Source organism: Epinephelus moara, chromosome 18 (assembly GCF_006386435.1).
Source record: "Epinephelus moara isolate mb chromosome 18, YSFRI_EMoa_1.0, whole genome shotgun sequence".
Classification (NCBI taxonomy): domain Eukaryota; kingdom Metazoa; phylum Chordata; class Actinopteri; order Perciformes; family Serranidae; genus Epinephelus; species Epinephelus moara.
This window is the reverse complement of record NC_065523.1, coordinates 8,859,410-8,874,521: the sequence shown is the minus strand read 5'-3', so window position 1 is coordinate 8,874,521 and position 15,112 is coordinate 8,859,410. Positions and strand designations below refer to the sequence as shown.

At 40.1% G+C, this 15,112-nt stretch overlaps 1 protein-coding gene across 1 annotated transcript in view; it reads left to right on the top strand.

Annotated features, from left to right (window-relative positions):
- rapgefl1 (Rap guanine nucleotide exchange factor (GEF)-like 1) overlaps positions 1–15,112 on the top strand; it is a 58,076-nt gene that overhangs the window by 15,454 nt on the left and 27,510 nt on the right. The window contains exon 4 of the mRNA XM_050069298.1: positions 12,162–12,240. Coding sequence (XP_049925255.1) covers positions 12,162–12,240 — 79 coding nt within the window. The remainder of the gene's footprint in view (positions 1–12,161; positions 12,241–15,112) is intronic.

Genomic DNA, 15,112 nt, shown 5'->3' with positions numbered 1-15,112 from the left:
CTTTTTTTCCACAGACTGTCTCTGTCTCATATAATGCCATGTGTATGTAGTGACAGTTTCAGCAAATATAACCAAAAGTTATTTTCATAAAAGTAACCAACTAGAGCTTTAAATATATGTGTGATGTACGTAACAACACCTTCAGTCTGCTCCATTTTCTATGTATAAACCCTCTCATCCATATGAATGAAGGCAGTCTGGCGATGCGGGGGCAGGGGGGATGGAAAAGAAAAAGAGAGAACAAAATACAGTGCCTTCAGGACTGTAGTGCAAAACACATAGAATATACAGGTTAAAAGAATTGGCAATTAGTTTTATATCTTAGAAAGCAGTAACAGTAGTAGTAGTTGTAGTAGCAGTAGTAGTAATACAGATGTTAGAATGTGAATTTTGGCTTAAGTTCTTGCGTGCGTTCTCACATGAAGTCGATTATTTTTTTGTTGCATGTAACCTTTCCTTTAAAAAAGGACAGACAACCACGGGAGATCGGTGTTTGCACGATCCTGTGTAAATCGATCTAAAATCAGAACCATAATAGCTAGAGCATTCATTCTTTTTGCAGCAGAAAGCTAAGGCCTCTGGTTTTTTTTGTCATCATGTTGAGTGCTCTTAAAGACCTAACTGTGCTGCATTACGTTTGGTGCAAACCACGTGAAAACATGCGGTGGCTTCAGAGAAATGGATGAATCTATCACAACACCTTTGTACTTTGCTTATAAAAATAAGCATATCACAAAAACTAAATGTACAACATTCAAATAACTTATGGAGTGCTCCGAAATATTTTGTTTATGTTTATACATTTAAAAAAAACTTTTGGATCAATATGTTTTGTGTTTTTATTTTGTGAAACCTGATGAAAAAACATGTCAGTTTTTTTTTATGACACCATTTCAATACTTTTTATCAATTATTATGGTCTATTGACTTACATGACCTCATAGCTGTGGTTGTGCAGATTTTAGGACTATGATGCATTTGAAGATACTCCAAGAAATGACATTACAATAAGCAAAAATACCAATGTAGGCACTGGTGGACCATTTTTCCATTGCAGAGTTCAAAAGGTTAAAAGCTTTTCTTTTGCTCAGAGTTCAGGAGAATCAACTTTCTTTTTACTAATCTACTGTAGGTAGCTAAGCAAATAAGCTAGTCATCAAATGTGAAGAGGTGTTATACGAAATCGAAGAGTACCAAGAGCAGGGAGACGCTGTGTCTTCATGTCTCCATGTTGTTGAAGTAGAAACTTTGAGACAGGAAGACAAGTGTCCTGGTCTGATTTGTTTTTGTTTCCACAGCCTGAAAATTACACCGTGCTTCATATTTAATTACTGCAGAGTCTGTTGATCCTCTTCAGTTAGTGTGACCCACATCCAGCTTTTATTATAGCTCAGTATGTCTGCAGTACACATACACACATACGCATACACACACAGTCGTGAAGTTTGTTGTATGAATTTTAACATTTCTGATGTTTGACATCACGCTTGACGTTCCATGATGATGGATTCTCACCTGACTGGTTGAACCAGTCAGGAGTGTCTCACACACACACACACCCACACCATAAGGACAAGATTATTTAACAGATTTTACTCTGCAGAACAGATACCCATGATTTTCCCCCAGTACAGCTGGGATGTATTTTTAAGATGAAGTCACATTAATGCCGGAATTTAAAGGTGTTTCAAAAATGTAATTAATGGCAAATATTTGGACGTTTGTTAGTTACATTAGTGTAAAACTTAACCAAAAACACAAAACGGTTGCTGTTTCAAGAAACTACAATGATTTGTGTTGAGTAATGTAAATAATTGTTAGTTGTAGCTTTAATCTGTAAAATCAGATTTTGGCCCAGCTGATGTGCTGGTCGTGCTGTAGTTTATTTTCCTCTTGGAATTTATGTTTCCACGCACTCTAACGGAAGTTGTTGAATTTCGTGCAACAATAACACACTGATCACCACAGAACATAGTGACTGTGTAACTGCCGTGGACTCCTGGTGATCAAAGTTTTCTGTTACATCCCAGGGTTTTAGTTACCTGATAATTACCGTTTTTTGATCACGAAAATCTATTGAAGTCAGACACATTTAAATCTCTACAGTCATAATGGCACTCATTCATCAATCTAACATACAAACCAGCGCAGATTCAAGCGCAAAAAACATCTTATGATAGGGTTTGCATGTGATTAATTCCGGGCCAGGTGATATAACAACTATGTATGTTGTAGTTTTAGATGAATTAGGGTTGGGCACCAACCATTACCCGCCATCCGTCAGTCTGGAGCCAGGCAACTGGGAGCTCTGATAGACATTGCCTGTCCATATGGCGGCTCTGCATTTTTAAGTGATTAATGTGTGGCGCACATACTCAGACAACATTCTGACTGGGATCTAATAACCATTCCCCAACTCAGCCATCTCACCATGCTGCACCACCAGTCCACTCTGATTCAAACCTGCACACACGAGTTGAGACCTGACATGAGATTTGATCGTAGCCGTCACTTATGTCCACACTGATAAATGCCAAGCTATGTGTGGAAACGACCGTACGCCCTGTTTTCTGTTGTACGTTCATTTTGTAAATGAGGCCCAATGTCAGGTGAAAATAATTCCTTCAGAGAATATGTAGTCTCCATATACAGACTCTACATTCAGTGAATAACTTACCACTGAACAACAGTATGGACCTTGTCCACAGCCATCCCCCACCAGATGTTTTCGTTTTGTTTTTGGAGGGATACGCTGCCGGTATGCCTATATTATTGAGGTGCTTCACCTGCTCTTCCATAATGGAAACGAGTGGACTGACAACCAGCACAATGGCGTCCTCAGGCCAACAAGCATCTTGTCTTGCCAACAGAGAGCACGCTGTTGGCCACACTTGGAAAATCAAACTTTTGCCAAAACCTGCCGATGGGTTCCGAGAATGGAGAATATGTAGGTCTAACACCATGTCCTAACAGCAAGTGAACGTGGCTGTGCACTGGAGACATAACCACTTAAAATACGGGCGAGTACTTGGTATCTTCCTACAGTTGTACTTCTTAAACACGTTTAATATTGTGGCATTTACATTATTTAGGTTTTTGTAGTTAAATGAGGCGGTGTTGTGTAGATAACGCCTCATTTGCACTTCATGAATCAGCCGTTCCTCATCCATTGTGGAGCTTTAAAAGCAACAGGCAAGACTAAATAGAAATGGGGTGTCCAGCAAAAGGCAAAGCAGCTATCTGTGCAGCGCTGTGTTGTTTGCGGCTAGTTAGGACAATCCAATAGAAAACAAAGCAATTGAACTGTTGCTGACGCTAGGGCCACATTCAGTTAGGACATATGTAAAGCTCAAGGAGATTTTTTGTGTTTGTGTTGCCCCATGTGAGTCTATTCAGCAAACGATAATATTTGACCAGAATGTCTCCCATTTGTCTGGGACATTGAAATCTTCCAGGATACCTGAACCAAAAACCCTAAAAATCCTGGAAAACTGCTCTTCATCAGTTCGTCAGAACAGATACTGAGAGGCTGCTGGTTGTTATGTCACTGCACATTTGTTTTAAGGAGAACTGGCGCTCCATTCAGTTCTGTGATGAAGCCTGTGAAAAGCCTCCTCACTCTTGGGACAGCTGTGGCTCAGAGCTAGAGCAGGTCATCCACCAATCGGAAGATCAGCGGTTTGATCCCTGGCTCCTCCAGTCTGCATGTCGAAGTATCCTTGAGCAAGATACTGAACCCCAAATTGCTCCCGATGATGCCTCCATCGGTGTGTGAGTGTGTTTAAAAAAAAACTGAGTAGCAGGTGGCACCTTGTATGGTAGCCTCGGCCACTAGTGTATGATTGTGTGTGTGTGTGTGTGTGAATGGGTGAATGTGACTTGTTGTGTAAAAGCGCTTTGAGTGTTAGGATGACTAGAAAGGCGCTATACAAATGCAGGTCCATTACTTTTCCTCATTTTTGGGCCCATAGAGCATGCTCAGTAGAGTCTCCCTGCATATGAATGGCATAAAATAATGTAATTGAACGGCTCCTCTAGACTTTCATAAATATTATCAACTTGAATGGATGAAATTCTGATGATACAGTGAATCATTTTGCTGGTTTGTGGCGCTCAGAAAAATGTATTACAGCTGCTCCTTTTCAGTGATTGCATCTGATGTCGTCTGATGAACGCACGCACAACCAACATTTGCCACTATGGTAGAATCACTGCACTAAGGTGACTGGTTTCCCATGAAACACTTAGTGTTAGTTTTGAAATCTTGGCCAATGACAGTGTGTGTGTGTGCGTGTGTAGTAAGACTGAACCTTGAACCAGGATTATCTCCATAAAGGTTACTACCTCAGTCTAGTACAACACACACATACACACAATAACCCTAATCATCTGTGTGTGTGTGTGTGTGTGTGTGTGTGTGTGTGTGTGTGTGTGTGTGTGTGTGTGAGAGAGAGAGAAAGATAGAGAGGGTGTGTCACTCAGACAGTGAGGATTTAGAAAATAATTACTACATGTTTGTGCGTGCCTCACACCCACCTTTCATTAACAGCATAACGTCCTGCAAACGGCTGTGTGAACAAGTTAATTGAACATGTTTTTATTTTAAGTTATGTTTTCATTTTAAACATTCATATTTTCTGTAATCTTAAACTTTATAATTGACATAAATTGGAAAATCAGATTTTGAGATGCAAGATAAGTAGAAGATGCAAAACATAAAAGACAAACAACAAACAACTGGTTAGCATCCTTGGCTAATTGTTTTTAAATGTAAAAACCGAGCGATGCCATCATGAACTTCAACAGTGGCTGTACGCAGAGGATTTTATAAAGCTTTGGCAAAACAATCAGCCAGCGGTTGCTATGGGCAACATCTGCCCCCCATCCCATAATATTATTACAGTGTTTGTGTGAACGGCTGCCTCGCAGGTAAAACAGGAGGACGATAAGTTTCCTGACAATTTCATAAAAGAGGAACAAAGCTGGCTAAGCTTCTTATGTAACACACACACACACACACACACACACACACACACACACACACACAGTTGCAGGCGTGTCGAGGCAGGTGTGTTCAGGTGTGTTACGAGTGAAGCAGAACGTAAATAACATTTCTACTGAATTAAGTCTGTATTGTTTCCCAGCATTGGAATGTAACCAAGTACATTTACTGGAGTACTTGTTCCACCACTGGTTGTGTGGTAGTGCTGATGAGGTTTTTAAGGAGGTGTGTGTTCCAAGATTACTGATGCAGGATTGAGAATTTCTGGGAAACTCAAACCATTGAACTCCAACACACTGAAGCAGTGTATGAATTCAATTTCATGACTTTTTTGCTCTCCAGAGAAACCTTTAATGTTCTTGTGTTATGTCGTGGGTTTGAATCCTGAAACCACTTCATGAAGCAGGAACACTGCAGACGAGTCGGCTCCAGACGCAGAAACAGAAAGAAAGTGAGAGAGAGGCTCTGTGACAGGACTGATCTGTGTGGGAGGATGATTTCTCTTTACAAAAAGAAGAGAAGAAGTGAAAACACTGCCCACTCGCTCACCTCTCTCTGGATGCTTTCACCTTCCTCCTCCTCATCTTCCTCAACCCGCTCTGAGCTGCAGGTTTCCCTCGCTCGGCTTCCTGTTTGTGAAGCTGTGTGTTTGTTTGTGTATCATATGGACATGCATGTACTGTGTGTATGAGTGCAGATAGATAAGAGGCTCTTTAGCACCTGTTCACATAGCAACCAGCTCTCAACAAGACATTTGGAGAAGAGGAGTGGGAGGAAGAGAGAGGGAGAGGGAGAGAGGAGGTGGGAGGAGAAAAAACACAGACTCAAATTAGAGGCTTCAAACTGAAATACAAGAAAACCTCCAACTTATATCCAGAAAAATATAAAGTCAGTTTGTTTGTGTCTCAGGATAATTTAACTTCTTCTCATGAGTTGCAGATGTGATTTTAGGAATCATGGTTCTATCAAGAAAAGACCTCTATGAAGGCTTAAAGAACAGTTTAGTAGGTGAGATATGAACTTGTAATAGATTACAAATACAATTTAGAGCCCTGGGCCCAGTTGTTCAGAAGTAATCTGATCAGATTTCAGCTATCAGATAGGATCAAATCTTGTAAATGAATTGTTGGCGAAAAAAGGGATCAGTCTTGATTTGATCTGGATCAAACCTCCAAGCTGTGTTGTTTTTTAGTAGGATTGATATACCTTTTAACTGGCAGAAGGGTGGATTCAGGCTGGATTTCAGGACCAAATGTAATAAAACTCATAAATTGGTCAAATATAAACACATTTATTTATATTTTGATTTGTTAATTGTTACAGTGATAACGTAAATAAAGTAGACATTAGGCTACCTATTAAGCCATTCAGTTCAGTTAAGTTAAAAAAAAGGGTTGTTCCCATAGAATAATTCCCCCAAATAGCTATCAGTATCAAACAAAATGTATTTCCTATTATTCATATTCTTATTAAGAGCACTGGCTTTCCGGATTTGGAAATCTTGAAAAGTTTTTATTTGGATCAGAGTGATGCAGTCCAATGTTGCTTTTACAAAACAGCACAAAAGTTAGATGGATTAGCTGATCTGGACAGCAAAACATTCTGATCCAGATTAAAATTTGGTCCTAGAGATTTGGTTATATGGATACACAACCACAAGTCTGAACCACATTCTCCATGAAATCTGGAAAAATTCTTCTTTTTTTCTGCCATTAGCAGAAGTTGCAGATAGTACCTAGTACTTTTTTTGGCTCCACCTTGGTCGAGGTTCCAAGTGAGCTGAGGCGACACTAAAGGGTGAAGTTACTTCAGTGCAGACCACTGATTGGCCATAGAGATTTGTCACCAGTGCAACACAAGACATCCTGCACCAACCCACCATTTTTAAATAGTCAAACTACCCTTAGCAACGACCACAAATTTTTTTATTCACTCGGCTCAAAACTACACTGTACACTGTGTACACTATGCTGTGCAACTGACAAAGTGCAGACAGCTCAACTATTTGGTTGCTGATGAAAGGACAAAGGTGCTAAAATGTTGTCCCTGATTGAAATTGGCATACTACTCAGGTGTCAAAACTTAAACATGGGCGCGGGAAGTGAGTGTTGAGAGTGCTGCAGCGCCCCATATTGACAAGGGGTGGAACAACACAGTCTGTATATAGTTGGCTTATTTGCCAGAATCAATGGGCTCTCTGAACATTTGTTCCAAATTTTGAATAGCATATAAGGTGCCTGTCAGAAAACAGATGGAAAAAAAGACATTAAAAATGTGTGAATTCAATTAATTCCTCCGATCTGACATCAGAACGTCATCACATCAGGTGAGATCAGTGTGCAAGGGATGGGGCAAGCCAAACTTGGAGAGATGTGCGGGAGCTAATCATTAGTGTTGACTGGCTGAACAGGCGAAGAGACAAGTGGAGGTCTGATAAGATTCAAAATGACATATTAGAAATTGTGGCACATGCAGACTACACAGAGATTGTGTCTGAGGTGAAGGAGCGCACATTCTTTAGACCAGCGGGTGATAGAATCACTGATGCACGTACCTCTGAACAGTTTTCCTGTCACTTTAGCTCCTGTGTAAGTGCGTGCACATTCATATTCATGCAAGCAAATTTATAGTGTGCAGCAGCCCTCAGCAAAAATATGTTCCCACGCACATGCACCAAAGCCGCCTTCTGTATATGGCATCAGATTTATGACTGAAGTCACAAGTGAGATAAAACATGCTCATAAGTAAATTATATTATTTCACATGTGCAGATATCAACTGCCACTCGCAAGATATAAGTCCCTGTGCACCAGTTCAATATACATATATAAATTGAGGCAAGAAGAGATTGTTCAAGTGAAAACTGACTTTTTCTAAATCATAACTTAATGTTCTTATTTTCATACAATCTTTTTCTTGATAAGCTTTTCTTATTATTGAGGGTTGTATGTCTGTAGTGAACAGTCAGTGTGTTGTCTCTGAGAGGTTGTAGGCGTCCTTTACATCCCATTTGGATTCAGTTGTTTTCTCTTCTCTCCCTCCCACATTCACACTCTTTCATTCCATCCTCTCTCTACATTCACACCATCTTCTCCATCATCTCTCGTCTGCATCTTTCTGCTGATTATTCCTGAAATGGCTTTTACTTCAAATTCATTACTATGTGCATGTTTTCCACACGTTGCAGCTGTGAATATACATCGTATGCACATGAGTTTTTTAATGCTGATGCTGATTCTGATATTAGTAAATTATTTAGATAGATGCACTCTTTTTGTCTTTCCAGGGAAATTTACATAAGTTACATAAATACATGATACACCACAGCATATCTAATTGAAAGACTTCAGATTCATCAACATTTATACACATTCAGAGCGCCTACACACATGACCCTTACCGGTGTGTTTTGTTGAGTAATGCAGTGGCAGAGGGGACAAAACACCTATTTTAGTGTGCTGTTTTTTTCAGGTCAGGGATCTGTATCTACATATTTTGAGTCATACTTCTTAGGGGTGGGAATCACCAGAGGCCTCACGATAATATTATCACGATACTTAAGTCACGATACAGTATTAGTGTGATTTTAAACGTGTTGTGATATGCTGAGTGTTGCGACCTAATATAATGCAATTTATTACCTTTTTAAACTGTAAAGTGTGTCCCAGAAGGAAAACTTTGTCAACATCTGTTTCATCTAATAAGATAAAGTTTTTAGTCTGTTCATCTCACTTCAGTCATTTTATTTGCAGCACAGTGTATCTAGTGGACTGAATAAGCAATTGACTTTATTATTCAAGTAGGCTACCTAAAGTTTAATTTGGATATGTAATATTGCTAATCTATACAATAAAAAAATGTATTCTTGGCACTGTGTGATGATACAATATTGTCACACAAAAATATGGCGATGCTATGCTGTATCGATCCCCCCCCCTAATAGTTTGCATACTATAAAATGTATTTCATAATAGGTGTATAATGTACTAAATTGGGTTGATTCCTGGTTATTTCCATTCTTGTGTATGTAGTGAAAAAATGTAAAAAACATATACAAAATAGTGTTCCTAAATTATTTTCACATATATTCTATACTAACACCTTATCACATCTACAGGAGAACTATGTACTATTTACATATTAGTAGCGTTTTTGTATTTGCCTCAATCCATAACTGAAGAAAATCATAAACGTTAGTGTAATGTACTCAGGAGAATTTTGAATTTTACTTTCCTACTGCCAGTGACATGTTTGTAATTCAGGACAGTGAAGGACTGAGGGTTGTGTAGTTTCAGCTGTTACACAGTTTACCTGTGCAGACACTTCACTCTGCAGGAGATAGAGAAAATCAGACTGGACTGTCCACTGGCAGATTTAAACCAATCAGGGAAAAAAGCAGGCATGCCTTTTTGCATGATCAACAGATGATTAACAAATCTTTGTTAAAGCATCACTTACCTTTCTGGAAATTTTACGCTTTTCTTTGTTTAGGTTAAAATGCTATTAATAAGCTGATGGCACACTAAAATGTAAGTGAATTCCACCTGAGATACAAACTCATAATTATACCATTCTCATATGGTTCTAAGAAAACTCCAACCAATCGTTGTATTCGGACCGAAGTCAATCAAATGCAATGATTGGCCAAGCGTCCCGTCTGTCTTCCCCACGTGGAGGCCTCTGACTGACGTAACCGCTCGTGTAACATCTCTCCCCTCTCTCTTTCTTCAGAACAGAAAAAAAAAAAACATTTAGGAAAAATGGAAAAAAAACCCAACAAAAATCAGCTCAAACACAAAACGATTTCAGCCTTTCAAGGTTGAACCCCTAAATATTTAGTTTCTTTCTTCCATGGGGGGCAGGCTGACCCTCCAGTGGGAGAGGAAACATCAGTTGGGTTAAGTCCAGTGTGGTATTGATCATATGACCAGTCACTCACCCGCATCATCAGTGTCAGAGGTGTAATATCAATAACACACACACACACACACACACACATACATACACACACCCAAGTGTGACGTTCATTTCTGTCTTCAGTGTTTCCTCTCTCACATTTCCCCCTTCATCCTCTCACTGTCGGCAACGTGGTGTCTCTATGGTAACCGCCTGCAGAGAGGCGGACCCGGGCAGGACACACCCACTGCAGCATGCAACACACACACACACACACACACACACACACAGCAGTATAGTTTAGTAAATGTGACCACAGGTTTTGAGTCGTGCTGTTTCAGCATCTTAAATTACAGCCATTTGCTGCTGCAGCTGAGAGTTTAACACAGTGTTTTAGTTCAGAAAAAAACAGCTTTTATCTCAGTCATCAGCAGCGTTTGTCTCTGTCTCCACATTTTCTTTAAAAATAGATAAATCTATCTTTCTCTCCCCCTTTTGTGTCTTAAAGCTTTAGTTCTGGTTTTGCATATCAAAAACAATGAGGCTAAATATGTCTTCGTGGCCTACATTTAGTGTGTGTGTGTGTGTGTGTGTGTGTGTGTGTGTGTGTGTGTTTAGGGTTGATTTCAGAAACAAGTCTGTGATACAGAAACAGGAAGTGTGTTTCTATAATTTTGACTCTTACAGGTATTTACCTATTTATTTTTATTTTTTAAAAAATATGTTAATGTGTCTGTAAAGCACTTTGGCAATTGACTTTTGGAATTTTGTCATTTGTTGGTCCACAATATTTGGAAACCCCGTCAACTCATCAAACAATCTTGGTGGCAGATTTTGGGTTGTTAGGTTTGATTCTCTTCTGATGGAGCTGTGCTCGCAGTTTCCCCATGCTTTTAGTCTTTGTGCTGACCTAGGCGAAGATGGAACTGACATCTGTCTTCTCTGGGAGATTAAAAGAAAACATTACTGACATAAAACGGAGTCAAAGCAGCACAGGTTTCAGTATGTTCATCATATTCCGTGTGTGTGTGTGTGTGTGTGTGTGTGTGTGTGTGTGTGTGGGTGGGTGTGTGTGGGTGTGTGTGGGTGTGTGTGTGTGTGTGTGTAAATTGCTTGCAGCCATATATTCAAATGTGTGTAATGATATCTGATTGTTAATTTCCATACATTTGTGTATGCTTGTCTACAGCTCTCTGTTCATTCACTTCAGATCCTCAGTCTCAGGAGACTTTTTTTTTTTAGAAAACTTGGATACATTTGAGCTGGATATTTGTAGGTTTTTGGCTGCTGGTTATAGACCTGTCCGAATAACTACTTTTGGTGAAAGATACAGATATTGTGGCAGGTCTGGTTGGTTAGACAAAAGAAGACATTAATTAATATCACCTCGGACTACAGAGACTTTCATAATGCTGTATGTCTCTAAAATGGAAATGGTTGAATAAAGTATTGAACCCAAAACCTCTCAACAAGCTCTTACCCTTCAGCCTACACAGTGGCCAATTGCCTGATCCTAACCTGCCAGTTTCTCGATCCTTGAAGATAAATCAACAACAATTTGAAAGTTGATAACAAAATACATTGTGTAGTAACTTCTCAAGCAGAAAGGTCTAACATTTTCTGGTTGTGGCCTCTCAAATGCTTTGATTTGACATTTGCTTGATCCTGCTTCACCAGTTATCCAATCCTACTCTGCCTGTTGCCCAATCCATATCAGCCAGTTACCGAACTAATCCCCCACTTAACAGACAGAAACTGAAAACGCAAAGTGACTTCCCAGAATGCACATGGAAGTGAAAGGACAACTTAAAACAAATACCTAGTACTGAAACTAGTGATTGATAAGGCTTTTTTAAGTTATCAGTCAAACAAGATGGGGATCATTTCTGGCTCCACCTTCTCTGGTGTGATGATTTGCTGCTTTTCACTGTTTTATGTAACTTTAAACTAAATATCTTTGGGTTCTGGACAGTTGGTCAGACAAAATAAGGCATGACGTCACCTTAGACTTGCATTTTTCTCTGTTTCCTGGCTGTAGAGAAAACCATAAATCATAAATGGGCAGATTAATCGATAATGAAAATGATCATTACTCTTTGCCCTACTTCTTATTTAGGTATTAATTCTGATCGCGTCTACTTTGCCGCCTTTTCTTTCAGGTTAAGCGTCTGTGAGTGATACTTAGCATTTCCTGCTCAAGTGTTCCAGGTCACATTCAGGTGCAGTCTGTAAAACTAACTTCTCTGTCTCTGTCTCCCTGCAGAAACCTTGCTGGATGACTTCATGTTGACCCATCCCATCTTCCTGACGGCCGACAGGTTCCAGCAAGTCCTGCTGCAGCAGTATCCTTCACTCACATTCACATGCATAATTACCTTGATAGAATGTGCTCACAGCGCTGTGTTGTGTATCTGCATGACTGCCTAATGGAGTCAGACAGACATGAACGTCCAAACACATGCTAGTGTTTGACAGTAGAGCTCTGCTGCTCAGAGTCACAGTGTAAATCTGGTTATTACCAGTTGTACTTTATTCACAGATAAACTTGTGACTGTGCTTCAGTTTGGTCAACCACAGTTTTATCTGACCCTGGGAGCTGAGGATTTGTGTTTTCTCCCCTCCGCGCAGCCTGCAGGCTTACACTGTCTGAGCAGCTTCAGCTTCATGTTTCATCTTCTTCAGTCTGTCGGTTCAATACTTGGGGAATCTCCAATTTGCTTGTCAGGCAGGAAAATCTAACCAACAGGTTTCCATGAAATGTCCTGATCTCACTCAAACTCTCCAGAGGATGAAACCTTTAGAATTTAAAAACTCTATAAAGGTTGTGTCTAGATGGTAACTCCAGATTCACGAAAACTCTTGTAAGATTTCAAGTGATCATTTTAACCCAAACCAGTATATTTCCCCAAGCCAAACTAAATGCTTTTTGTGCCTTAACCTACCCAGACCTTAACCACAGCGTTGTCACACCATAAAACAGCCATACAAGAGTATTTTAAAGTGGCTTGTGAGAGTTTTTGCAAATCTAGGATTACCATCTCGCCATTACCCTCCATAACCTTTCCTGTAGTGCCGCACACACATTTTTAGCCCCACTACTGGTTAGACTCTTAGAATCGATAAATCTTGCCGCATGCTCATATTAATTCTTACTCCACTTTTTCTATCTCATAACTAGTCTAACAATTTTGTAATAACCACAGTAATAACAGTAGTAACAGTAACTGCATCAACTTTAAGACCACAATTTTATCGTTTTCACACAAATCACAAAAACCTGGGGTTTTTATTCCCATGAAGACTAATTGAACCTTCAGTAGTTAATATCTCTAATGCTAAAAAGTTGAAGATGTCATACTTGGCACAGGGGCACCATATATTTCTGCCTTCTGCACAGGTAAACCACCACGTGGCAAGTCATGGACCTCTTGGAAGTTTAATGCGATAAAGACATATTTACACAGCAAAATATGATGAAAATTTTCAGCTAAATTAATTTATTTGCTTCAGTGAATTTTGATATGCAGGCTCACATTATAACAACAGCAAGTTGTTTTAACAGAACTGGGGAGTCCAAAATGGAGGAAGCTATTGTAGCTTGCTAGCTATTGGTCACATACAGTTTTATTGAAGTTGCAGTTCCAGCATGCTAACCAACCTTTAGCTTGGTGAGAATACTTTGCCTCCTCATCAACTCTTTATTGAATAAAATGGTGATCCTGAGAACACAATGCCAGATGGGATACTGATTCTCTTCACTGGTGGAAAGGATCAGATTTTTTAGAAAACTTGGGTACATTTGAGCTGGACATTTGTAGGTGTTTGGCTGCTGGTTATAGACCTGTCCCAATAACTACTTTTGGTGAAAGATAAACGTATTGTCCTAGAAATGATTGCAATAAACATGTTAAGTTCATGTTACGGCACTGATAGAATGATAATATAACAGCATAATAATGCAAGTACACCATTTTAAAGAGCAATGCACTTTTTATTCTTAAGAATATTCAGTATTATACATACAGTTTTATTGAAGTTGCAGTTCCAGCATGCTAACCAACCTTTAGCTCGGTGAGAATACGTTGCCTCTTCATCAACTCTTTATTGAATAAAATGGTGATCCTGAGAGCACAATGCCAGATGGGATACTGATTCTCTTCACTGGTGGAAAGGATCAGCGAACTTTCTGTTGCTGCCATTACATAGAATGGTCAGTTCAACGTCTGCCCAGTTAAAGGACAACTTCGGTATTTTTCAACCTGGGCTCTATTTCCCCATGTGTATGTGTGCGTATGATTCATGGGTACAACTTGTTCTAAAATTGGTTCAGTATTGAGCCGCAAAACGAGCTAAAACAGTAATGGGGGCAAATGTGTCCCCTATAAAAGTGCTTTTTTTTGCCACTGACCGGTTCAGATCGCCAGTGCTATCTCTGTAGATAGCATATTGTAGCGGCCCTGGGGCAGTGGTGAGTGTGAATGAGTGGAGTCAGCTGTCAGTCAGTGTTGGAGCAGAAAGGCGGAAGGTGTCCCCGCTTGGTATTGTAAATGAGTATGTGTGTGTGAAGTGTGTGTTACGCTAGAAGAATCAGAGGACGGAGTCTTTTATGTGCTACCCCCTGGAGTGTTACCGGAGTTTTTGGAGTAATCAAATAAACGGACCTTTTTCCCGAACGCAAGAACAGGATGTCGCGCAACAGCCCGTACAGCTTTCATAGGCTGCCTTTGTCGGATGGCGAGATGCTGAAGTTGTGGCTAGTTGTGCTACAAATGGATGCTAACACTCCTCTCCAGACACTGCGCCTTGCAGACCATCGGGTCTGCAGTGCTCACTTCTCCCAAGATGACTACTGCCAGCCGAAGAAGAGAAGACATCCAATCCCGAAACACCTCTTGCTCAAGAAATCGGCTGTCCCACGAGTAGAGAGAGCTACAGACACAGTGGAGCAAAGCTCGTGACATCACACAGCCCAGAGGTAAGGGAAAGGCTAAGTTAGCATGCTATTTACAGAGCTAGCACTGGTGATCTGAACCGGTCAGTGGCGAAAAAACACACACTTCACACACACATACTCATTTACAATACCGAGCTGGGACACCTTCCGCCTTTCTGCTCCTACACTGACTGACAGCTGACTCCACTCATTCACACTCACCACTGCCCCAGGGCCGCTACCATATGCTATTTACAGAGATAGCACTGGCGATCTGAACC